General features: G+C 40.5%; 1 protein-coding gene across 2 annotated transcripts; it reads left to right on the top strand.

Moving 5' to 3' along the window:
• The first annotated feature begins 1,220 nt into the window (after positions 1-1,220).
• On the top strand, positions 1,221-25,696 carry ZCCHC10 (zinc finger CCHC-type containing 10). Of its 2 annotated transcripts, none has more exons than XM_035014124.1 (4): positions 1,221-1,288; positions 19,514-19,678; positions 22,987-23,028; positions 23,665-25,696. In XM_035014124.1, exons 1-4 carry the CDS (start codon positions 1,248-1,250, stop codon positions 23,930-23,932), a joined length of 516 nt encoding a protein of 171 aa, XP_034870015.1. In that variant the 5' UTR covers positions 1,221-1,247; the 3' UTR covers positions 23,933-25,696. The 2 variants fall into 2 exon arrangements, with proteins under 2 accessions (XP_034870015.1, XP_034870014.1); XM_035014123.1 differs by lacking the exon at positions 1,221-1,288 and adding an exon at positions 14,003-14,090.
• Positions 25,697-26,724: the final 1,028 nt, after the last annotated feature.

The raw sequence follows: 26,724 nt of genomic DNA, 5'->3' as shown, positions 1-26,724 counted from the left end.
CGGCTCAGGTCATGATCCCAGGGTCCTGGGATGGAGTTCCGCATCGGGCTCTTTGCATATTGAGGAGACTGCTTCTCCCTCTGCCTGCCCCTCTCCCTGCTTGTGTGCATACCCGCTCTCTCTCTCTGACAAATAAACAAATAAAATATTTTAAAAAATACACAAAATTGGGTACTAGTTGGATAAATTGTGGAATATCCATGTAACCCATATAACTTAACATAGAAAAAGAATGAATCAAATCTGTATGTGCTCACATGGGGAAAGATGTCCGTAAGTACATTGAGAAATGAACGAAGCAAGCTGAAGAATGGAACAGATAGTAAGATTCCATTTTGTTAAGAACAAGATGTGCTCAAAGGTCAAGGAAATCACCTTCTCTAGCTCCCAGTGCTAAACCACTTTTTATGCCCTTACCCTGAATTTTTTTTCTTTAGAGTATGTATGCTCATTGGACATTGCCTTTGTTTATTGTTTGTAGAAAGCTGCATGTGTGCAAGGACTTTATTTGCTCAATGCTCTATCCTCACTTTTTAAAACATTTTAGGCGCTCCATAAATAATACCTGAAAAAAATGAATGGAAGCCCAGAAACATACACACATATCTATTTCAAAAAATTATATACGGTTCAAAGAATGTGGATTTAAGGGAATAAAATTTCCATGATCTGCCACTAAATGCTAAAATATCCTAAAATAATTAATGTTTGTATAAACTTTTTCCAGTAGACAAAGTAGCTTTAGTTACATAGTGTCATTTGGTCCTTAACCATCCCTATGAAATACGTAAATATAGAAATAATTAATATATTTTTGCACTATATGGTTTAGTAAAGTCAGTCTTTCAATTTATGGCCCCAATCTTGCTCAATTCATTCCTTTCTATTTTGCTTTCCGGACTACTTCCTGAACACTGCACAGTTTTGTTCATAGTTATGTATATATGCATATATATTTCCCTCATTTGAGAATGTTTCTCCATGCCTCTTCACGCAGTATACCTGTACTCATCCTTCAAAAGCCTGTTCATGTGACACAACCGGCCTCACTCCTCTTTCTCCAACTGCAGAACTACACAGGAAACCAGACCTACCACCTACCCACCCAGCGCTTACCCCAAAAGTTACCCCAGAAGCCCCGCAGGCCGGACTGGCTCCGCCCAGGCAGGAGGACGCGGGGTTCGAAGTCCCCGCCCCTTCCGAGGAGTTTCCCAAAACCCAGCGCGGCAGTTCTCAGCCGCGCTAAGATGGCGACTCCCATGCATCGGCTCATAGCTCGGAGACAAGCGTAAGTGAGGGCCCGAGTAGGGCCGCGGGGAGGGCTGGGGGCGGGGAGAAGCACGTCAGCCGGCGGGTGAACCCCGGCCGGGGTGCGGGGCAGCTGTCGGATCTTCTGTGCGGACGGGCGGAGGGTGGTCGTTTCTCACTTGTTGCCGCTCCACAGGGGCTCCGCCCGGGTGATGAGTTTGGTGTCCACGGGCTAGTGATTGCGTGGAAGACGACTGCGTAAGGTCCACGGGGCGGGACCTAGGTTGTGGGGTGGGTGTGGGGGGGTCTGAAGAGAGCTTAGCGTTCGCTTTCCGCACAGGGGACGCCCAGGAGTTGGGCACTAAGTGGCGTATGCCCCTTTGCCCACCCAGCCGCTCACCCTTCGGGTGGCCGGGGAAGCCTGAAGCCCTGATCCGACGCCTTCCACTCTCACCGACGTACACCTTCAGCTCCCTATGCGGTCTGCAGCCCAGCTGGCTTTTCCTGCCCCCTTCCTATCGCCTTCCCTAGGAACAGCCTGACTACAACGCCGATTTTCCTCCCAAGTTATTTTCTCTCTGCCATTCATTCTCTTCCATAAATAATAACTTATTCATTATTTGTCGCTCTCTGCCAGAATTGGGGTATAAAGAAAAAGAGGTGTTCAAGACAAGAATTCCTGCTTTCAGGAAACTTACATTCCATCGGTAAAGAGTCGATAAGCTAAACATTTTAAGTGAATAGAGTTGGTGTTAAGAGCTTTGAAGGAAATAAGAGGTGATGGCAAGAAAGGCCCAGGTTAGATTGGTTGGACTGGAAAGACATCTCTGAAGTGGTGGCATTTGAACAGAGATTGAAAGTGTGAGAAAAGAGCCAGTGGTGAGAGGATTTGGGGAAAGAGCATCAGACAGTGACATAATTGCTTTCAGACAGGAAAGAACTTTAGTTTTTTGGGGTTTTTTTTTTAAGGGGGGGAGGGGAGAGAGAATCTTAAACAGGCTACACAGCCAGTTTGGAGCACGTATGGGGCTTGATCCCCAACCCTGAGATCATGACCTCAGCCGAAATCGGGAGTCCTCCGCACAACTGACTGAGCCACCTAGGCTTCCCAAGAACTTTAGTTTTTAAGAACTGAAAGTTGGCTATTGTGGCTAGTGACCAAGAGAGTGGCACAAGAGGTTTGCCGTGGATGCAGATAGCATCCTACATGCCCCTTTCCTGTAAAGCGTTTTTTTTTCTACCAACCTGCACACCCGAAAACCTCCATTTTCCCATTCTTTTAGCATTTCATGCTGTTCCCATTTGCAAGTCCATAATACATCACTCATAGTCTGCTTGCATATATATATATATGTATGTTTCTTTTTACATTTCTGTTTTTTATTCTTTTTTGTTGTCTTTCCTTCTCTTCTTTCCTTCGGATTCTACCTCTCACACCTGATGAAAAAGTTCCTTGAGCGTCAGGATAAAGACCTAGGGAGTCAGGGTAGTATGCCTGGTGGAGGAGAGGCTTGAAAGTCAGACAATTCTGAAGTCAAGAATGGAGTGAATATAATACATAATAGGTGTGCTAAATTATGTCACCAGAGTCTCTAACTCCCAGGTTTGCTCTTTTGGGTGTTAGTTCCACACTTGGATAGGTTAGGTTCATTCCACTGGTCCCAAGATGTTTGTACTATTTTTTGGTCCTTTATATCCTCTCACCTTCAACTTGATGGCATCTCATATGTGTAGATTGAATCATGTCTATGGGACTCTGATGCTCTGATTGGCAGATTGCGTTCTTTTACTAGCACAGTTGGATGGATCTCTATAAACCGATGATGAGCTAGGTAGGTAGGTTAGATAGATAATAAATGCTAGGATGGCAAAACCAAGCAATGTTCACTTAAATATGAAGTGAAAGACTTTCAGCAATCTAAAGAATATTGCTATTTCTCATCTCAGAAGTACCAGAAAGTTCAACAAATGTTGTGGGGTTTTTTTTTTTTTTTTAAGATTTTATTTATTTATTTGACAGAGAGATACAGCAAGAGAGGATACACAAGCAGGGGGAGTGGGAGAGGGAGAAGCAGGCTTCCTGCAAAGCAGGGAGCCTGATGGCTGGGCTCCATCCCAGGACCCTGGGATCATGACCCGAGCGGAAGGCAGACGCTTAATGATTGAGCCACCCGGGCAGCCCCAAGCGTTGTTTTTCTATGGAATGCCTATATTTGCTACATGAGCTACACAGAAGTAAAAGAAATCTTTCCTTTAGGAGCTCCTGGTCTTGTTGGCAAGAAAACTCCTGGGTGGCTCAGTCGTTAAGCGTCTGCCTTCGGCTCAGGTCGTGATCCCAGGGTCTTAGGATCGAGCCCCGCATCGGGCTCCCTGCTCGGCAGGAAGCCTGCTTCTCCTTCTCCCACTCCCCCTGCTTGTGTTCCCTCTCTCGCTGTGTCTCTGTCAATTAAATAAATAAAATCTTTAAAAAAAAAGAAAAGAAAGAAAACAAATGGTGTATAATAAAAGTGGTCATGGTATACAGAGTTAAGTCCTGCGGGGCGCACTGGCGCGCGCCTGTAATCCCAGCTACTCGGGAGACTGAGGCAGGAGGATCGCTTGAGCCCCGGAGTTCTGGGCTGTAGGGCGTTATGCCGATCCGGTGTCTGCACTAAGTTCGGCATCAATATAGTGACCTCCCGGGAGCGGGGGACCACCAGGTTGCCTAAGGAGGGGTGAACCGGCCCAGGTTGGAAACGGAGCAGGTCAGAGTAAGTCCTCAGGGAGTTGGAGAAGGAGACTTTTTTAGAGGTTAGGGGAGTCTCGTAGAGTTTGGGGAATCTTTTGGGGCGGGGGAAGCAGAAGAGGAACTATTACTTTTCATTTTATGTTCATCACTAAGTTTTAGTTTTATTTATAAAAACTATATATTTCTTCCCTAATAAGTTTTAAACTATTTTTAAGTTAGTTATGAGAAGTGAGAAAGTACTGTTGGCATTCTTTTTAGAGTCTTTGGACTAATCGAGGAAAGAGGAAATAAAAGAGAAAAAAGAGAGAGAGCCTAAATTTGAACTTCCTATTTAGCCGATCTTTCAGGGAGTTAACTTTGTATCAATTGAAATGAACTTATTTTCCATTTGTTAATTGTAATTACATCTACTTATATGTAAGTAGATTGTAGAATCTTGGCACTGTGTGGGTCATTTCTTCTGCTAAACCTTCCACTAGATTCTTCACCATCCAGGGGAATTCTCTAACTTTGGCTTGAGGACCTCCAGGAAGGACATACTTACCTTCGGAAGTAGCCTGTTACATTTTTCAAATCTATCAAAAGTTTACATTGAACTGAAAGGAAAATAATATTTATGAAGCTAAACCCTAATCCCTTCTAACTTCCTAGCTTTGGACCTGAACTGTGATTTCAGTCAATTAAAAACCCTAGGTGTTATCCACTTGAATTACCATCAAGTCAAACTTCCCCTGTCTTGGTACTGGTATTGATTTTCTGGACTTAAAGAGTCAGACTTACATTTACCCTTGTTAAATTTCATTTTGTTAGATTTGACACTGAGTTCTAGCTTGTCAAGACATTTTGGGTCCTGATTTGGTTATCCTTTGTATTAGCCCTCCCTCTTAGCTTTGGGTCAGTTGCAGGTTAGATAAATAGGCACATCTGTGTCCTCCAAGTCATTTATAAAATGGTGAACAAATCCAAACTGAGGACCAAGCCCTCAGGCCATCACTGGATACCTCTCTATACATTTACTTCAACCCATTAAACAGTAGTCTGTTGTGGGGCACCTGGGTGGCTCAGTTAGTTAAGCAACTGCCTTTGACTCAGGTCATGATCCCAGGGTCCTAGGATCAAGCCCCGAGTTGGGCTCCCTGCTCAGCAGGAGGCCTGCTTCTCTCTCTCTGCCTGCAGCTCTCCCTGCTTGTGCTCTCTCTTGTCTGTCAAATAAATAAATAAAATCTTAAAAAACAAACCAAAAAAACAGTAGTCTTTTGTCCATGATGTTCAACTGATCTACCTAATTGTTCTGTTTTGTTCACAAGGATATTGTAAGAGACTTTCCAATATGCCTTATTGAAATACAAATTCCCAAAAGCCATTAAGAGTATTAATGTGTAATGATTTGATACTTAGTGATCAGGGCTTTTATTTCTGAATGGATTTAATAAATCCAGCCAGAATTTTGCCTAGGATGAATGTCAAGTTCACTGGTCTAGTTTGTGGAATCTACCTATCTCCCCACTTTGAAAATCAAAACTGCATTTGCCTACTTCTAGTCTTTCAGCACCACTCCTGTTTGCCAGGGTCTCTCAGATTACCAGCAGCAGTATAGTCAACTCACCTGGAAAATCTCTGGTATGTTGGGGAGCAGTCACTTGGGCCATTGTGACTTAAACACATTCAGAGTGGATAAAAGCACTCTTACACACCCCTCACTATCTTGAGGTTCAGTTCTGCTCTTCTCATTCTGCATATCATTGTGTTTGAGTGAAGACTGAAGCAAAATAAAAATAATCCTGCTTGTACTCTCAGCCTATAACTTAACATTGGTGATGTATTCGCCCAGCACCCCAAATAATGAGCCTCTCCCTTTTTTTTTTTAAGATTTTATTTATTTATTTGAGAGAGAGAGTGAGAGAGAGAAAGAGCACAAGAGGGGGGAGCGGGAGAGGGAGAAGCAGACTCCCTGCTGAGCAGGGAGCCCGATGCGGGACTCGATCCCGGGACTCCAGGATCATGACCTGAGCCGAAGGCAGTCGCTTAACCAACTGAGCCACCCAGGCGCCCGAGCCTCTCCCTTTTTTTGGTTCTTTGTACTTTAAATGTAACTAAAACATAAAACAATTTTTGTTGTTCTTGATACTTTTCACAAGCCTCAGCTTATTTTGGTAGGGTATTTATTTATATTAGGCTTAGATACTAATTTTACAGGCCTTTAGCGCTCTCCTATATTCCTTAGTTGTATGTTCCTTTGAAAAATATCTTTTACAACTTGTTTTATGACTTCACATGCAGTCTGTGTTCATTGTAGGCAAGTTAGAGAATACAGATAACAAAAAATATATTATAATCCTATCCCAAAGATAATCATTTTTACATATTAATGTATAACCTTTCAGGCCATTTTTAATATTTTAAATGGCCTCATAGTGTTCCTTATGGATAAACAATAGCACAATAACTTTTTGTTATTAGAAAATAACGTTAGTGGAAATAACATTTCCTTTGCGGTTGGATAGTTAAGTTTACCTTTTTCTTTTTTTTTTTTTTTTGAGTATAGTTGACACACAATGTTATATTAGTTTCAGTTGTACAACATAGTGATTCCACAAGTTTATACATTATGCTGTGCTCACTGTAAGTGTAGCTTCCATCAGGTTTACTCTTATAAACCATATTGTACTTCCTATAATAAATATACAACTAAATTTTTGCATATATCCATTATTCTGGGTTAACTGTATAGACTTTTTTTTAAAACCAGGTTTACTGATGTTTAATTTACATTTAGCAAAATTCATTGCACATATTTATTTTTGAGAGAGAGAGAGACAGAGCATGTGTGCACGAGCAGGGGTGGGGGTGGTGCAGAGGGGGAGTGGGAGAGGGAGAAGCAGGCTTCCCGCGGAGCAGAAAGCCGGATGTGGGGCCTGATCCCAGGATGCTGGGATCATGACCTGAGCCGAAGGCAGACGCTTAATGACTGAGCCACCCAGGCGCCCCAAGTTTGGGATTATTTTTAATAAAAGTGCTATAAATGTTTTTTGGTTTTGGGTTTTTTTTAAAGATTTTATTTATTTATTTGAGAGAGAATGACAGAGAGAGAGCACATGAGAGGGGGGGAGAGTCAGAGGGAGAAGCAGACTCCCCGCCGAGCAGGGAGCCCGATGCGGGACTCGATCCCGGGACTCCAGGATCATGACCTGAGCCGAAGGCAGTCGCCCAACCAACTGAGCCACCCAGGCGCCCATAAAGTGCTATAAATGTTTACATATAGTTTTGGGTTTTTTGTTTGTTTGTCTTGAGAGAGAGAGCTCATGCCGGAGCGTGGGGGGAGGGCAGAGGGAGAGGGAAAAAGAATCTTAAGCAGACTCCATGCCCACCTTGAGCCTTACGCAGGCTTAATCTCAAAACCCTGAGATCATGACCTGAGCCGAAATCAAGAGTCAGGCTCAGGGGCGCCCGTGGCTTAGTTACTACGCATCTGCCTTCGCCTCAGGTCATGATCCCAGGTTCCTGGGATCAAGCCCCGCGTCGGGCTCTCTGCTAGGCGGGACGCCTGCTTCTCCCTCTCCCACTCCCCCTGCTTGTGTTCTCTCTCTCGCTGTCTCTGTCAAATAAATAAATAAAATCTTAAAAAAAAAAAAAAAAAGAGTCAGGCTGAGCCACCCAAGGGCCCTCTGTAGTCTTTTGTGTAAACTTAGGTTTTCTTTTTAATTACTTTATTTTTGCAAGAGAGAGAGAGCGCGAGCGAGAGCACGAGCAGAGGGAAGGGGCCAAGGGAGAGGGAGAAACAGGCTCCCCACTGAGCAGGGACCCCAGTGTGGGACTCAATCCCAGGACCCCAGGATCATGACCTGAGCCAAAGGCAGATGCTTAACAGACTGAGCCACACAGGTGCCCTGAGTTTACCCTTTTTCTTAGGTACATAACCTAAGAGTGGATTGCTTGACCATATAGTAATTTTTTCAGAAATCTTATTGGAAAGTGGCAAACTTTTTCAAAGTTTGTCTTTTTGCACATCGCAATCTAATTGTTCCAGTACCAGTAGTTGAAAAGACATTTTTCTCTACTGAATTTCTTTTGCACCTTTGTCACAAAACAGCTGCCCATGTATGTGTGTGGATTCTATTCTTTTCATTGATCTGTTTGTTTATGTAAACTCCATACTGTCATGATAACTGTAGCTTTATAATAAGTCTTGAAATCAGGTAATGTTAGTCCTCTAATGTTGTTCTTTTTTTTAAGATTTTATTTATTTATTTGAGAGAGAGAGAGCACATGAGAGGGGGGAGGGTCAGAGGGAGAAGCAGACCCCCTGCTGAGCAAGGAGCCCGATATGGGACTCGATCCCGGGACTCCAGGATCCTTAACCAGTCGCTTAACCAACTGAGCCACCCAGGCGCCCAGTCCTCTAATGTTGTTCTTTTTCACAGTTGTTGCAACTATTTTAGATTATTTGTGTTTTTGTGTGCATTTTAGAATCAGGTTATCAATTTCCACAAAAGAAACTGCTGAGATTTCAATTGAGATTGCACTGAATGTATAAATCAGCTTTTGAAGAGTGGATACTTGAACAGTCTTGAGTTTTCTGACCCATGAATGTGTGTTTAAAAATGTATTCATTTTTTTAAGGTTTTTAACTTATCTCACTGATGTTTTATAATTCAGTGTAGAGGTGTTGAACAACTTTCATCAGATTTATATCTAAGTATTTTTTATTTCAATTCTTTTAACTGTTAGTTGCTAGTTTGTAGAAATACAATTGACTTTTGTATATTGTTCTTGTATCCTAGGACTTTACTAATTTATTCGTTCTAGTAGCTCTGTTGTAGATTCCTAGGGATTTTCCACGTAGATAATCATCATTTATACTGTCTTGTTTGGGGTTTTTTTGGTATGTACATTTTTAAGATTTTTCTTGTAGTTACCAAATGGCCCTTCAGAAAGTTGGTGCAACTTATATTCTTACCAGCAGTTAAGAACCATATGCAAAGTGGGGTGCCTGGGTGGCTCAGTCATTAAGCATCTGCCTTCGGTTCAGGTCATGATCTCAGGGTCCTGGGATCGAGCCCCCCATCGGGCTCACTGCTCCGTGGGAAGCCTGCTTCTCCCTCTCCCACTCCCCCTGCTTGTGTTCCCTCTCTCGCTGTCTCTCTCTGTCAATGAATAAATAAATCTTAAAAAAAAAAAAACATATGCAAATTGCCCATTCTATACCTCTGCCAACAATAGGTCGTCAGTATAGCAGGCATGTCCTACTACCTTAGGTATCAAAGGTCATGTCACATAAAAAGCCTGTACCATTAGAATACTTCTTTAGACCTCAGCTTAGGATATAGAAATGGAATATTGTGAATAGGGTATCCACATGGTTAGAAAGAAATGCTAATCTTGTTTATTTTGAAATTATAAGTCGGCCTCATTCAGCACTCTCTGTGGAAGATCACTGTTTTTAGGGGTGATTAATTAATGGTTAGAACATGTCAATCAAGGGCGCCTGGGTGGCTTAGTCGTTAAGCGTCTGCCTGAGCCCCACATTGGGCTCCCTGCTCAGTGGGGCTTCTCCCTCTCCCACTCCCCCCTGCTTGTGTTCCCTCTCTCGCTGTGTCTCTCTCTGTCAAATAAATAAATTAAAAAAAAAAATGTCAATCATAGATGGGCTTTAGATATTTGTGAATATTCTATTTATAGCAACAGAAAACTCCACAGAGCTGGTGGATAATATTTTTAATAGATGGGATCTTAAGTTGTAAGTTTCTTAATATTGGGCCACCTGGGTGGCTCAGCCGGTTGAGCCTCCAACTCTTGCTTTCAGCTCAGGTCATGATCTCATGGTGTTGTGGGATCAATCCCCGCATTGGGCTCCACACTAAGTGGGGAGTCTGCTTGAAGATTCTCTCCTTCTACCCCTCCCCCACTTGCTCTCATGCTCGCTCTGTCTCTCTCTCTAAAAAAAATAAAATTGATTTAAAAAAAATTAAGTTTCTTAATATTGGAAAAACAACCTATGAGTTGGAGAAGATTTCATTTCCTTGATTCTGAGAAGCTTCCCACACTACCAGTCATAGTTTCATTGTTAGGAAATATTGTGAAAGGCTTTGAAATGGATTTCAAAATAAATATCACTAGGTATCTTATCTAATCCACTCTTCCTGGCTATGTAACTCTATGAGGGCCTATGCATCATTGTCTTTGAGCTATTTTATAACTCTGTAAGGTATAGGAAACTGGTAGAAAAGATTCTTACCCATAAAAACGAGGTACAGTTGATTCTTGCAATGTGGCTATTAACTAGTTTTTAACTGGGGCACCTGGGTGGCTCAGTTGGTTAAGCGACTGCCTTCGGCTCAGGTCATGATCCCAGGGTCCTGGGATTGAGTCCCACATTGGGCTCCTGGCTCAGCAGGAAGCCTGCTTCTCCCTCTCCCACTCCCCCTGCTTGTGTTCCCGCTCTCGCTGTCTCTGTCAAATAAATAAATAAAATCTTTAAAAAACAAAACAAAACAAAACTAGTTTTTAACTACCTGTAAATTCATTTCAGCATTCCTGATTGCATATGTATGTGTGTTTTTTGAATTGTCTTTTGAACCCGTTACACCATCTTACTGGTTCCTTTATTAATTAATGATTAGAGAAAACCTTTGACATGTGTTTGTTTTTTAAAGATTTTATTTATTTATTTGACAGAGAGAGACACAGCGAGAGAGGGAACACAAGCAGGGGGAGAGGGAGAAGCAGGCTTCCTGCCGAGCAGGGAGCCCGATGTGGGGCTTGATCCCAGGACCCTGGAATTGTGACCTGAGCCGAAGGCAGACACTTAACAACTGAGCCACCAGGCACCCCGACATGTGTTTGTTTTATATGTATTTGTATGAGAGTCATGATTTTACACTTTTACAAGTTATCTTTTTTCTGAATTTATTAATTCTGGGGTGCATTGTACAATTGTGTATATGTTAAATGGTTCTTTTTGCCTCAAAAGCTAATATTAAGGCCATAGAATGTTTTATTATTGATGCCCTTAAAAATTTGCTATGGGGGGCGCCTGGGTGGCTCAGTCAGTTGGGTGTCTGCCTTCAGCTCGGGTCGTGATCCAGGGGTTCTGGGATCGAGTCCCACATCGGGCTCCCTGCTCAGCAGGGAGTCTGCTTTTCCTTCTGCTCTGCTGCTCCCCCTGCTTGTGCTCTCTCTCTCTGTCTCAAATAAATAAATAAAATAAAAATAAAAAATAAATAAAAATTTGCTATGACAGGGGCGCCTGGGTGGCTGAGTTGTTAAGTGTCTGCCTTCCAATCAGGTCATGATCCCAGAGTCCTGGGATCGAGCCCCGCATCGGGCTCCCTGCTCGGTGGGAAGCCTGCTTCTCCCTCTCCCACTCCCCCTGCTTGTGTTCCCTCTCTCGCTGTCTCCCTGTCAAAATAAAATCTTAAAAAAAAAAATTTGCTATGACATTACATATTCAGATAAGGCCTGAAATTATAATCATGGCTCTGGCAGTTGCTTGCTGAAATTTAAGAACTATTACTAAGCAAATAACTGAGTCTTCTTTATTATCTTTTAATACTATATCTACCAACATAGTCTTAGTTCTTTATTTGTAACATTCATTCTTCAAATTAGGATTAGTTTAAATTTTGGACAGATGCTAAAACTAAATTATTGTCAAGATTACAGAACCTGGGGGCGCCTGGGTGGCTCAGTTGGTTAAGCAACTGCCTTCGGCTCAGGTCATGATCCTGGAGTCCCGGGATCAAGTCCCGCATCGGGCTCCCTGCTTAGCAGGGAGTTTGCTTCTCCCTCTGACCCTCCCCCCTCTCATGCTCTCTCTCTATCTCATTCTCTCTCAAATAAATAAATAAAATCTTTAAAAAAAAAAAAAGATTACAGAACCTGTCCCACAATGCAGGAATTAACTAATGAAAATCCCACTATAAGCAATGTATGTTCTCTTAAACACTCACTTGCCTATTTCAGCAGTCATTCATTTTACAGACATTTACTGGATACCAATTATGTGTTCACCAGGGATAAAAAAGATGACTGCTATAGATCAGAATTAAGAACCCAGCATCTCATTGTGCAACCATGTTATGAGAAAATTTAAAGTGCCATGTATCATTATTCCAGACTATTGATTAGCCTAGTATGTAGATTGACAATAATATATACACATCCCAGTCTGTAGAATGGGGATAGTGCTTTCAAACTCACTGGGTTGTTATGGGGATTGGATGTGATTATGCATAACTAATATTTAGCTAAATTCCTGGCATACAGTAAGTATAAGCTGTGGTTATGGTCTCATCTAATTCTCACAATAACCTAGTAAAGTAGGTATTTACTACATCTTTTAGAAGAGAAACTAAGGTTCCAAAATAATTTTGCTAAAGAGCCTTATTGCTATGTAGTGAAAGAGAAGATTTCTTAAAACCTTTGTTGTGAAATATATCACACGTACAAAAAAATTCAAACAACATAACTATGCCACTTAACAAATTCTTATAAAAGGAACATTCCATGTGACTTCCACCCAAGTCAAGCAATAAAATGGCCAATATACCAGAAGCCCTTAAGGCCCTTCCCAATCATGACCTCCTCCCTCCTTCCCAAAGGTAACCAGTGACCCAACATTTAATGGTAATTGTTCCCTTGCTTCTCTTTGTGCTTTTACCATCTTACTATGCGCTGGAGTTTAATTTTGCCTGTCTTTGAACTTTATACAGAATCAGACAATTTGGATTCTTTTGAATAATCTGACTTCTTAGATGTAAGATCTATGTAAGTTAAACTGTAAAGTTTGTTCATTTTTATTTTTTTTTTAAAGATTTTATTTATTTATTTGACAGAGAGATAGAGAGCAGAGTGGCAGGCAGAGGGAGAGGGAGAAGCAGGCTCTCCACTGAGCAGGGAACCCGACACGGGGCTTGATCCCAGGACCCCAGGATCAGGACCTGAGCCGAAGGCAGACGCTTAACCGCCTGAGCCACCCAGGCACCCCAAGTTTGTTCATTTTTAATACTATGAAGTATTTCACTGTATTCTGTACCACAAATTATCCATTATACCCTATTTCCGGTTTTGAGGATATTACAGATCATGCTGTTACAAATATCCTTATAGTTTTTCCTCTTCCCTTCTTGAATAAGTCACGCCTAAAGCCATTAAGTAGTGTAGAACAGGGTAGGCTCTCAAGCAGAGGGTTGACTTGGCATTGGAATATTGGGGCTGAAGTGGGGTAAGAAGGCATCCACATAGGTGTGTGAAGTGATCCACAGTGTCAGCAGGCTGTGGAGGGCATCCATTGGAGGGAAGGCCTAGTGTAGGGTGTGAGATCCCAAGCAAGGTGAGGAAGGTGTCCACACAGGAGCAATTTAGTATAAGTTGTCACCCTAATGGAGAGAACATCTACATAGGGGAGGTGGCGTGTAATTTGATATGAGGTGTCAGAACCTAAGTGGAAAGAGAAATGTGACTCTAAATATCATCAGGGCTCCATCAGTCTGATTTCTGGCTGGGACAGGGAAAGTAGATGAGCCTTAAATTTTTTGTTGTACCAGAAAGCAAGGAAGTGCCCACAAAATGGAGCCATGTCAGAGGAACACAGAATCCAGCTTAAAAGGATTCCTTTCCACTGACCACATCTAAGACAATTGAGTAACAGAATAAATCATGGTAATGAATTATAGCTCACTGAATAAAATTCACTGACTAAAATAGAAAAATATGAGTTCGTACTGATAGATGAATAAATGAACTAAAAATTTAATGGGCAGGATATTTATATAATATCAAATACCGACCCACAAAATAGTTATTAATTGTTATATTAGTTTTCACTTAGAGTTGTTTAACAAATCACCCCAGAACTTAGCGGCTTCTAACAATCAACATTATCTCAGTTTCTGTGGGTCGGGAATTCAGGAGTGACTTAGCTGAGGGTCCTAACTCATGTTCTCCCTTATTTGTTCTGGTCAGGATGTTGCCAGGGGCTGCAGTCATCTGAAGGCTTCACCAGGACTGGAAGATCTTTCTCCAGGATGGCTCTTTCAGAGGACTGTTGGCAGGAGGCCTCAGTTTCTCACCACATGGGCCTCCCTAGAGGCTGCTTAAGTGTCTGCATGACATGGCAGCTCCATGACTTAATCTTCGAAGTCACACTCCATTACTCTGCTTTATTCTGTTAGAAGAAGCAAGACACTAAGTCTAAGCCACACTCAAGGTGAAGGGAATTAGGGCTCCACCTCTTGAAGAGAAGAGTATCAAAGAATTAATATGAACATTAATTTAAAACCACCACAATTACAAAAGGACAAAAAGTAACTTTACAATGCAAACTCTGGTAGACCCTCCTTAATCAAGGGATCAAAGTGCATTATCAGCAGTAATAAGACGAATTGCAGTCTTGTATCACCTGGTAGGAATACAGTGAGAAGGACAGCACATTTCTATTACATTCCTGCCAAAGATACATGGCCTGTATCTAATCATGTAGAGATATCAGATATGGTAGCTGACCTCCAAGATGACCCCCAATTATCCTTGCCTCCTGGAATTCACACTCTTGTGTAGTCTCCTCCCACATTATACTAGCGTTGGTCTGTGTGAGCAATAGAATACGGCAAAAGGGGTGGTATGTTATTTCCAAGATTAGGTTATAAAAGATTGTGATTTCTTTCTTAAGTTGTCTTGGTCACTCCCTCTGGGGAAAGCCATGTTGTGAGCAGCCCTGTGGAGAGGTCAAGAGAAAGGGAACTGAAGCTTCCTACTGAGAGCCCCCTGAGTGAGCTTGAAAGCAACTCAAATTGAAGCACGTTCTACAAAATAACTGGCCTGTAACCTTCAAAATTGCCAAGGTCATAAAAAACAACACACGACTAAGGAACTCATTAGACAAAAGGAAACTAAAGAAACATGACAAATGCAACAGAATGCTAAACTAGATTTTGCTATAAAGAACATTATTGGGGGGTGCCTGGGTGGCTTAGTCGTTACGCGTCTGCCTTCGGCTCAGGGCATGATCCCGGGGTCCTGGGATCGAGCCCCGCATCGGGCTCCCTGCTCCGCGGGAAGCCTGCTTCTCCCTCTCCCACTCCCCCTGCTTGTGTTCCCTCTCTCGCTGTGTCTCTCTCTGTCAAATAAATAAAAAATCTTTAAAAAAAAAAAAAAACATGATTGGGACATTTGATGAAATAAATGGGGTCTGAAGATTAAATAGTAGGAATATATCTGTATTAATTTCTTGATTTTGATGGTTACATTGTTATGTAGGAAAATATCCTAATTTTTTTTTTTAAGATTTTATTTATTTGACAGAGAGAGACACAGCGAGAGAGGGAACACAAGCAGGGGGAGTGGGAGAGAGAGAAGCAGGCCTCCTGCCGAGCAGGGAGCCCACTGCAGGGCTCGATCCCAGGACCCAAGGATCATGACCTGAGCCGAAGGCAGACACTTAACGACTGAGCCACCCAAGCGCCCCGAAAATATCCTAATTTATAGAAAATATACAACAAAATATCGTGAGTTGATGAGTCATCAGGTTGGCAACTTATAAACGGTTCAGGAAAAGTAGTTCTTTGAACTTTACTTAAAAATTTTCTATAAGGTTAACGATTATTTCAAAAATTTTAAGAGCTACATAAAGGAGAACAATATTCTTACACATGTTATCTGGTATAGCTGTGCATTGATTCTGTTTTTTATTTTTTATTTTTTGAGAATGCACACATGATGGGGGGGCGGTTGGGGAGAGGGAGAGAGCTAATCTTAGGCTCCACGCCCAGTTCGCCCAGTTCAGAGCTCACCCAGGAGGCTCCATCTCACACCCCTGAGATCATGACCTGAGCTAAAATCAAGAGTCAAACACTTAACCAATTAAGCCACCCAGATGGCACTGCATTGATTTCTATTGTATAAATACCTACAAGTGGAATTGCTGAATCATAGAGTGTGCATCTCTTCAACTATAGTAAATATTTTTCAAAATGGTTGTACCAGTTTGAGTTCATCCCCACAATGGATGTGTGTTCTCTTGCTTTGTATTCTTGCTAACATTTGCTATTGCCAGTTTTTAATTTCAGTCTTTCTGGTATGTGATAGGTAGTACCTTCAGAGTTTTTTGTTTTGTTTTGTTTTAAATTTATTTATTTGAGAGAGAGAGAGAGAGAGCACTCATGCAAGAGTGGGAGGGGCAGAGGGAGAGGGAGAGAGATTCTCAAGCAAACTACGCAGTGAGCTCACAGACTGACTCAGGGGTTGATCTCACGACTCTGAGATCACGATCTGAGCCAAAACCAAGAGTTGGATGCTTAGCTGACTAAGCCACCCAAATGCCCCTCTTCAGGGGTTTTAATATACTTTTCTTTGATTAGTAAAAAAACCTTTTTATATATTTAGTGTTAACTTGTGTTTCCCAGGCCCATTTTTGTCCAGTCTTTCCATTTTCCATTTTGTCTTATTTTTTTATGATCCATCATTTTCTTATTGATTTGTAATATCTTCTCCAACCTCTTGGCTTCCCTTCTTACTCTCTTCATAGTGTATTTTGATGAAGAGCAATTCTTTCTCTTTCTTTCTTTCTTTCTGAGAGAGAGAGAGAATCCTTTTTTTTTTAATATTTTTTTTTTTTTAAGATTTTATTTATTTATTTGAGACAGAGAGCATGAGAGGGAAGAGGGTCAGAGGGAGAAGCAGACTCCCCGCCGAGCAGGGAGCCTGATGCGGGACTCGATCCCAGGACTCCAGGATCATGACCTGAGCCGAAGGCAGCCGCCCAACCAACTGAGCCACCCAGGCGCCCGAGAGAGAGAATCCTAAGCAGGCTCCATGCCAAGTGCAGAGCCTGACACGGGGCTCAATCTCAAAACCCTAAGATCATAACCTGAGCTGAAATCAAGAGCCAGATACTTAACCAACTGAACTACCCAGGTGCCTTGATAAAAAGAAATTCTTAATTTTAGCATAGTTTAACTTATCAGTCTTTTTCTTTATGATTATTAGTATTTTGTTTAAGAATTCTTAAGTCGGGCGCCTGGGTGGCTCAGTTGGTTAAGCGACTGCCTTCAGCTCAGGTCATGATCCTGGAGTCCCTGCATCGAGTCCCACATCGGGCTCCCTGCTCGGCGGGGAGTCTGCTTCTCCCTCTGACCCTACCCCCTCTCATGTGTTCTCTCTCATTCTCTCTCTCTCAAATAAATAAATAAAATCTTAAAAAAAAAAAAAAAGAATCTGTTTCTAAAAAAAAAAAAAGAATTCTTAAGTCAAATATGTCACTTTTTTTTTTTTTTTTTTAAGATTTTATTTTTAAGCAATCTGTACACCCAGTGTCGGGCTCAAACCCACAACTCTCAGATCAAGAGTCACATGCTCCACCCACTGAACCAGCCAGGGGCCCCTGTCACTTTTTTTTTTAAGTTTATTTATTTTTAAGTGATGTCTGCACCCAACATGGGGCTGAAACTCAGAACCTCAAGATCATGCTCTTCCGACTGAGTTCAGCCAGGCACCCCATCATGTCACTTTTTTTATACCACCTTCTAAAACATTTATTACTTGAGCAGTCTGTAATCGATGTTTGCATATGGTGGAGAGTAGAGGTTTTCTTTTTTTAATTAAGATTTATTTATTTACTTGAGAGAGAGACAGTACGAGCAGGGGGAGGGGCAGAAGGAGAGAGAATCCTCAAGCCGACTCTCCACTGAGTGCGGAGCCCAGTGCAGGGTTCGACCTGAGCAGAAACCAAGAGCCGGACACTCAACCGAGCCACCCAGGTGCCTCAAGAGTAGAGTTTAAGTCTCATTTTTTCCATATGCATAATCAGTTGTCCCTGCACCAATAATAATATGTCCTTTCTCCCACTGCTCTCTGGTGCCATAGTTGTCATAAATCAAGTGTTCATATATACATTAGTCTATTTCTGGACATTCTTTTCTGTTCATTGGTTTGTGTATCTTTGCTCCAATTTCACATTCTTAATTGTTATAGCTTTACCATAAGTCAGTGTCTTTTAATCCAGGGCTTTCCCACTCATTCCTTTACAAGGGCATTTTGGCTATTCTTGGCCTTTTGAATTTCCATATACATTTTAGAATAAGTTTGTTAACAGAACAAACAAAAACTTGTTTGGATTTTGATTGACATTGCTTTGAATCTATAGACAGTTTGTGGAGAATGGACATTTTTACATTATTGGTTTTCCCAGTCTATGAACATGGTATATTTTTCAATGTGGCTACATACTTAGATGTTTAATTTCTCTGAGTAGTTTATATTGTGCATAGAAATCTAGTATGTATTTTCTTTGATGTTTTTCTAGGTATTTGATATTTTTCAGGAAATTATAAAATATCACCTTTTAAAATTTCATTTTAAATGTTCTCATTATATAGAAATTCTATTGATTTTTATGTGTTTACCTTATATCTAATACAGAGCTCAGCAAACAGTCATCTACTGAATCCTACTGAATCCTACTTGCTGATTGTTCTTGTGGGCTTGCCAGTTAAGGATGTTAATTACATGTGTATATATATGATTAATTTGATGATAGGAAACATGAACTTTAACCTCAAATGAGTGGAATGTTATCTTCTACAAAAGAATTTCATCCTTTAAATCTCTTTTATGTGAAATATTTTTGTTAATAAAATATCTTTGGAATTGTGTTTTCTCTCTTGTCATGTCAGTACCTACATAATATCCTCAATTTTGCCTCCTGATCAGCAAAGCCTGAAACTTTTACTATCTGATTTACAGAGTTTGCCCTCCCCAATCTAAAATCTTGCTGAACTTACGAATTCTAATTATTTCAAAATATTTTTGTCTGTAGATTATTTTGGATTTGCCATGTACATAATAAGTCATCAGTGAGGAATGACCATTTTGTTTTTTCCTTTCCAATTCTTTCATCTGTTTGTCTTTACTTACTGCATCTGAATCCAATTTCAGGGATGGAGGGATTGAGATTTTTCTTAGTCTCCTAGATGACTAAAAGCTGGGCTGTATTCCATATACAGTTGGTTTATTCTTAGGGTATAACTCTTCAGAGACCTAACTCTGGATACATACTTTGTCTCCCTAACTTGTTGTAAGTGAGGGTTACCCTGTTGAGTTGGGCAAACACTCCCAGGGCAAGAATTGACTTAAATACAGAGCTGACTACTCTGGATTTCCATTTTCTTCCGTATCTTGGTTTGGTTGTTCTTCACTCCATTGTTAGTTCTTTGATGCCTCAAGCAGATTCTTAAAAACGTTTTGACTGTTTTTTCTATTTCTGAGCTGACGAGTTGGTCTTAGTTACCTAGTCTGCCGTTACTGGAATGGAATTAAGGAATGAAGATTTGAACTCAGTTCGGTCTAACTCCCAAGGTCCATGCTCTTGACTACTTACTATATTGCCTGTGACTAAATCTAACATAGTAAAGAATTTAAAGTGTAAAATTATGTTTATTTTTGACTTAAAAATGTTCATATTGTTTATGCTTTTCAGGGTAGAAAAGGTCAAGTCAAAATTTTGAGGCCTGTATTCTTTTTTTTTTTCTTTTTGCTCTGTAGTGAAGCAAATAAACAACATGTAAGATGTCAGAAATGCTTGGAATTTGGACATTGGACTTATGAATGCACAGGAAAAAGGAAATACCTACACAGGCCTTCAAGAACAGCAGAACTAAAGAAAGCTTTAAAAGAAAAAGAAAACAGATTATTATTATTACAACAAAGGTATGTTGACCTATGGTATCCAAAGGAGTATTTTTTATTGATAGACTTTATTAAGCAACTAAAGGTATCATGGTGGTTATCCGGATTCCGATTATAATAATAGCTAATGTTTAATGAGTGCTTCCCATGTGCCAGGCACTGTATTAAGCTCTTTACAAGTATTAGCTTATTTAACCATCACCTCTGTACCATTAAGGTAGGTATTATTCTCCCCATTTTACATGTGAAGAAACTGGAGCCTGGAGAAGTTGAGTTACTTGTCAGTGTCACCCAGCCAGTAAGTGGAAAGATTAAGTGTTGAACCAGCCAGTCCATGCTCTTAATCACTTTGCTTTGTTGACTCAGCTGCCAGTGAAATGGCAGCAGAATACTACGAGGTAGATGATATGAGCTGTCAGTCGTAAAGATAAAATGGCCAGTGATTTTACCAGCAAAATGAGTTTATTGGGGAATAGCAGAGGACTTGCAATCCAGGACAAGCAAACTATGGCAAACCGTAGGCAAGTCCAGAGAACAAAGGACAGGAGCTTGCTTTTATCGAGGGAAAGAGGAAATTGGGAAGGGCTGTGTTAAAGAAAAGTCCACTGGAGGAGAGTGAGGGTTCAAGCTGCTCATTGGACGACTGGGGCAGTTGCTGTTGTGAGGCAAGAAGAAAAGTTTCCTTCCTCCTGCTGGGATAGTCAGGTAAGCTTCTTCCTATTGAGGAACAAGGTGCTGGTCTCTGTGTAGGGGTCTGCAATTGATGATGAGTGGCAGTGTGTGGAAGCTCCCCCTTCGGGGTTTCCCAAGTCCATTTTAGGTGCAGTTCCCTTTATTTTCTCAGAGTTGATATGGAAAGATACCCGAAATAAGTATCCAAGATACTTGGACTATAAACAAGGTACAGAACAGTATATATAATATGCTATCATTTATGTTAAAAAAAGAAGAAAAGGGGGCGCCTGGGTGGCTCAGTCGTTAAGCGTCTGCCTTCGGCTCAGGTCATGATCCCAGGGTCCTAGGATCGAGCCCCGCATCGGGCTCCCTGCTCAGCGGGAAGCCTGCTTCTCCCTCTCCCACTCCCCCTGCTTGTGTTCCCTCTCTCACCGTGTCTGTCTCTGTCAAATAAATAAATAAAATCTTAAAAAAAAAAAAAAGAATGTCGCAAACAGGGGCGCCTGGGTGGCTCAGTGGTTAAGCGTCTGCCTTTAGCTCAGATCATGATCCCAGGGTCCTGGGATCAAGCCCCGCATCGGGCTCCCTGCTCTGCGGGAAGCCTTCTTCTCCCTCTCCTACTCCCCCCACTTGTGTTCCCTCTCTCACCGTGTCTGTCTCTGTCAAATAAATAAATAAAATCTTTAGAAAAAACTAAAAAATAAAAAAGAAGAAAAGGAATAATGGAATTTTTTTGGAAACAGAAATGATCCATAATAGTGGCTCCTTTCTAGGAGAACTGGGTCGGAGAGTAACTGGAAATTTGTTATTTACTCTTTTGTGTCTTTTGAATAAAGTCTTTTTTTTTTTTTTTTAAGATTTTATTTATTTATTTATTTATTTTTAAAGATTTTATTTATTTATTCATGAGAGACAGGGAGAGAGACAGGCAGAGGCAGAGGGAGAAGCAGGCTCCCTGCTGAGCAGGGAGCCCGATGCGAGACTTGATCCCAGGGCCCTGGGATCATGACCTGAGCCGAAAGCAGACGCTTAACCATCTGAGCCACCCAGGCGCCCTTAAGATTTTATTTATTTGTCCAAGGGAGAGAGAGAGAGAACACACAAGCAGGGGGAGGGAGAAGCAGGCTCCCTGCTGAGCAAGGACCCAGATGTGGGACTTGATCCCAGGACCCTGGGATTATGACCTGAGCCGAAGGCAGATGCTTAACTGACTGAGCCACCCAGGCATCCCTTGAAATTGCTATGAATTAGGTAAGTAAGCATGTTTGAGAAACTGCAAGAGGAAGGTGCCAGGTGTACTCAATGCTACAGATCAGAAGCAGCATCTTCAGCAGGACGTTAGCTGTATAATAGTGTCTGAAACACGGGAACTTGCAAGACAATGGTCTCCCAATTAGTGGACATGACGGCTCGTCAGAGGTTATGCAGGAATAGATAGGTAATCAAATTCTAAGTCATCAGTGTTCATATATATAATTTTTCAAAAAATAAATTTGTATGAGAACTTGCCTGCTCATTCTCCTTTTCTACTTCCCCTTTCCTCATGTGTAGAAGCCTAGACATTTTTCAAAATACTGGCGTTTGTACTAAGAAAGTGGATAGCTCTAATTATTGGAAGCAAATTCTTTTGGACTTTTTTTTTTCCCAGCAAAATTGAGGAAGGACCTAAGTGGGCTACCAATTTAAAAGTATTTTTTAGGGGCAAATGGGTGGCTCAGTCAGCTAAGCATCTGGCTCTTGATTTCAGCTCAGGTCATGATTTCAGAGTCATGATACTGAACCCTGCATTGGGCTCCATACTGAGTGTAGAGCCTGCTTAAGATTCTCTCTCTTCCTCTCCCTCTGCCCCTCCTCTGCCCCCCAAAATAATAATAATAATAATTAAAAATAAAAATAAATAAAAGTATATTTTAATGATACACCTTTGTGACTTGTGGACCACATCATTGGAGGTATTCAAACAGTGACGTTGCTACAACAAAACTCTGTTCCGATCTACCTATTTAGGTTAGGAAGGCTTCTTAGGTTAAATCTATAAAAATTAAATACAGGAATTGAATTAATGCTGAACCTTGTCACAACCTAGCAGTAAGATCCAGGGATACATAAACTAGAAAAACAATCAGTGTCATTAAGAGATGCATTTCCAATAAATTTACTTTGATGTGTAATAATTATTAAAATTTGTACTGTATTTCTATATTGTTTTACTTTAAAGATTTTATTTATTTGTTAGAGAGGGTGGGGAGAGGGTGAGAGCACACAAGCAGGGGGAGTGGCAGAGGGAGAAGCAGGCTTCCCGCTGAGCAGCGAGCCCGATGTGGGGCTCCATCGCAGGACGCTGGGATCATGACCTGAGCCGAAGGCAGACGCTTAACCGACTAAGCTACCCAGGTGCCCCTGTATATTGTTTTAATCAATTGTATAGTAATATTGGTAATGGTGACTCAATTCAGAAGGTTTTTTTAGAGAGGGAGTGGGGGAGAGGGGGAGGGAGGGGCAGGTTATAACAAGAAATACTGGGCTCTGTACATGTCACGAAAGACAAAATGTTTCTCCAATGTAAGACACTCTGGGGGCTAACTAAAGGGTTGGTCTGAGCTGTGTATAATCACTCTATTAACAGGACCTTTTCCCCCCCTCATGTTTATCAGCATTGGAGAAACTAATACAGAAAGGAAGACCAAGAAAAAAAGGTATGTGTGGCTTTAGAGTTTTATATGGATAATAAATAATACTAGTGGGAGGGATAGGAAGAGTGATTTAAAACAATAGTGATAAAGTTTGGATCTGAAGTCTCTCGTTTGTAATTCATGATTAAGTATCATCCTTATTTCCTGATATGTTCCTCTCATTACCTGAGTGGAACATACTACCTTCATTTCTCCTTTTTCTCCGACTTTCCAGAGGCTTTATACCTGGAAATAGTAAATAATTTCTCTTAAAAATCTCTCTTATTATATTAGAATAGGAAATATTATTAGACTGGTAAAAAAAAAAAATTGTTGACCAGCTCTATCCGGTTCAAAGTAAAGATTATGAAACATTTACCATGCTACCTGAGGTTTAAGTAAACCCAGTTGTTACACTGCAACTTTATTCTACCATTATTCATTCTGGAGCATAATAGAGTAGGAATGCTTAACTGCATCCAAGAGAGTTAAATTGCTAAAGTAGAAGACGTTGTGGTTGCCGCGGGATTTCTTCAGTTACGCAGTCCCCCGCAAGCAAAGCTTCACCGTGTGCATGTCGTTCGCCCATGCAGTTGCTTTTAACCATTCTGTTCCATGTCAGCTTCCCGTGCATATAACTAACTACTCGTTGTCTAATAGGTCTAAGAGTGTAACCAGTTCCAGTAGCAACAGCAGTGACAGTTCAGCCAGTGATTCCTCATCCGACAGTGAAGACACGTCTACCTCATCCTCCTCCGAGGACAGTGACACCGACGAAAGCTCCTCCAGTTCATCATCTTCATCCTCATCCACAAGCTCCTCCTCGTCCTCTGATTCAGACTCCGATTCCAGTTCTTCCAGCAGCAGCAGCACCAGCACGGAGAGCAGCTCTGAGGACGAGCCACCAAAGAAGAAGAAAAAGAAATAGAATTGCCCCATCGCCATTGGACTGCTGGACTGCAAACATTAATGTGATTCTCGCAAGGGAACTTAGAGTATGTTAAGGCCAAATAGATTAATCGGTCAAAATTTCTGGAGTTCAAAAGTTTCTAAGTGTTTTACATCATTAGAGCATAAAGAGTATTAATAATGGATTATATAAAAAATATATATGTGTGTGTGTGTATATATATGAAAGACTTTTTTTATTTTAAGGGTAAATCTTGTTTTTCTTTTTTATCTTTAATATATATCTCTAAAACTTAAAGCTGAATCCAGTAAATCTGTTTTGGGGATGAAACTTATCTTTTCTCCCTGTGAAATAAATGCCATACTTTGTTATTTGTTAGTGCTATGTATGTATCAGACATGTTTTCAGGATAATGCATCAGAATATCTGGCAGTGAATTTCTAATGCTTTTGGCTATGTGTTATTATATAAGATTTAATACATTGTTACTACAAAATTAGGAGCATTCCTCTTAATAACTCTGCCCTATTTTTATGCTTATGTTCAGAAAGTTATTCTGACTTCTTGTCCTAAATGAAAAGCTCAAGAAACCTATTAATATCTTTATACGTTTTGGATGGTACAAATGTCAAGTTATTGTGTTATATCATTCATTTTCTTCTGGTTCTTAGAGTTACTCTTTTTTTTTTTCAAGTAGGCTCCACACCTGGCGTGGAGCCCACTGCGGGGCTTGAACTCACAACCCTGAGATCAAGACCTGCGCTGAGATCAAGAGTCCAATGCTTAACTGAATAAGGCACCCAGGTGTCCTGTAAAGTTACTCTTTTCTGAGGAAAATCAGTCTGGAGGAACCTAAAAAGGAACAAAAATTCTGAAACTACTTAGGAGTCTAATCTTGGTGCCTTTTGATAAATGCTATGTATCAGAAAAGAGTCATTTAAAAGCCTAACTTAAGGTAAAAGTGATATAAATATCTTTGTGTGTTATTACACTATAAAAAGTAGGAGAGGAAAAGAAAGGAAGAGAGGTAATTTTAACAGAAAATTAGGGCGATGTTCGTTGCCTTTTATTAAGCTTTTCTAAGCTTTCATAAAGATTGCCTTTTATCATTTTTGCAATTGTGGTATGATGGTTTATATGGCAGCTGGTCATATATGACACTCTACTGCGTAAATATAAATGACTTGGATTAATCTGGTGTGTTTACATAGCATATACACAGTTGAAATGTAGCATGAAAGATTAAAGAGAAATACTGCACAATGTTTCTTAAAAGTAAAATTCTCTGCTGTAGTGAAATTCTTTAGTTTCGCATGACATCATTCTGTGATGTCTTTTAAGCTTTTTGGAAAGAGGTATCATTTGTAGAAAAATCTTGATTTGGGCTAAGTAATGGGTTTTTAAAACTATGAATGTTGTCTTTTTTTATATTTTTATGAGAAAGTAGTAGAAAATTGCTTTTGAAAAAATGGGCTTCTATTTAACTGTTGAAATATACGTAATAAATATTGTAAGTTTGAGGAGCCTGTAATTCCTTGTATGTTTTATAGAACCATCCGCTTTCAGTGATTGTAAATAAACTCTCAAAACATCATTTCAGAGGCTCCATACAGAACATATCAATTGACAGGTAGATTTAATAAATATTTAGGACATATTTTACAACGTTGGTCATCTCCGTAAGGGTTTTTTTAGCAGTTAAAAAACCTGGAAGAGAAACGTGTACATAGGTTGCAACACTTGCAATTAAATAAAACTCATCATTTGTGCTCACAAGCTTAAGCATCTATTATCTCTTTGCTGTTTTAATACGAGCTCTTACTCCTTTTGAGGGTAAGGACATTTACGCAAATTCTAATTATGTTTACTCTTCTCTTACAAGGTGTCCCCGGAGAAGTGCAGGAGGTAGGAATTCTATTCTTTTCTAGTCACACAGTTCAGTCATAACAGAATCAATGGCAAAGTAGAGTCTAACTTGCACAAAATTTTTCCCTGTCTTGCCAAAAAGCAAAAATGTGGAAGTTGAGTCCCCGGCAAATGTATTAAATGTCTTATTTCTCAACCACAAGCTTATCAAGAAAAGTCATTAGATCATAGGTTTTTATCCCAAAACATTTCATTAGTACTTTATCCTGCAATTAAAATATCGTTATAGGCCACACGTTTAGCCCTGGTAATGGAAAAAAAGTACAAAGAAGGTATACTTCATAGTTTTACTTATTCTTTTAACTTTTTATTTTGAACTGATTGTAGGTTTACAGAAAAATTGCAAAAATGTTAATGTTTCCATATATACCTCAACCAGCTTCTCCTTATGTTAGCATCTTCCATAACCATAGTTCACCAGCTTTCCCATTAATGTCCTTTTTCTGTTCCAGAATATTACCCAGAAAGCACAGTTACTTGTAAGTCTGCTACTGTCAATAACAGTTCCTTAGTCTTTCCTTGTCTCTCATGCCCGTATCACTTTGAAAGAATGTTAATCAGTTGTTTTGTTTGATGTCCCTCAATTAGGGTTTATTTGGTGTTTCCTTGTGATTGAACTGAGGTCATATTTTCTGGAAGAATATGACAACAATGAAGCTGCGTCCTCCACGCTATCACAGGATTCCTAATGTTAGTGTGTCTTATTATTGGTTATGTTGACCTTGATTACTTGCTTAAGATGGTTTCTGTCACTTTTAAAGTTCCCTTTTTACTTAATAGGTACTTTGGGGGAGATGCTTTGAGACTATGCAAATAGTTGCTGCATACTCACCCTCTAGTTTTAGTGGGTCTCGTCTACAATTATTACTGTGATGTTTTGCAAG

This window comes from Mirounga leonina, unplaced genomic scaffold (assembly GCF_011800145.1).
Source record: "Mirounga leonina isolate KUSES-001 unplaced genomic scaffold, KU_Mleo_1.0 Mir_168, whole genome shotgun sequence".
Taxonomy (NCBI): domain Eukaryota; kingdom Metazoa; phylum Chordata; class Mammalia; order Carnivora; family Phocidae; genus Mirounga; species Mirounga leonina.
The sequence above is the reverse complement of the archived record's forward strand: the minus strand, read 5'-3'. Positions and strand labels throughout refer to the sequence as shown.

Coding starts and splice junctions, on each gene's coding strand:
- ZCCHC10 (XM_035014124.1), top strand. CDS start 1,248: ATGGCGACTCCCATGCATCGGCTCATAGCTCGGAGACAAGC. Junction 19,679..22,986: donor TTATTATTATTACAACAAAG/GTATGTTGACCT, acceptor CATGTTTATCAG/CATTGGAGAAACTAATACAG. Junction 23,029..23,664: donor AGGAAGACCAAGAAAAAAAG/GTATGTGTGGCT, acceptor GTTGTCTAATAG/GTCTAAGAGTGTAACCAGTT.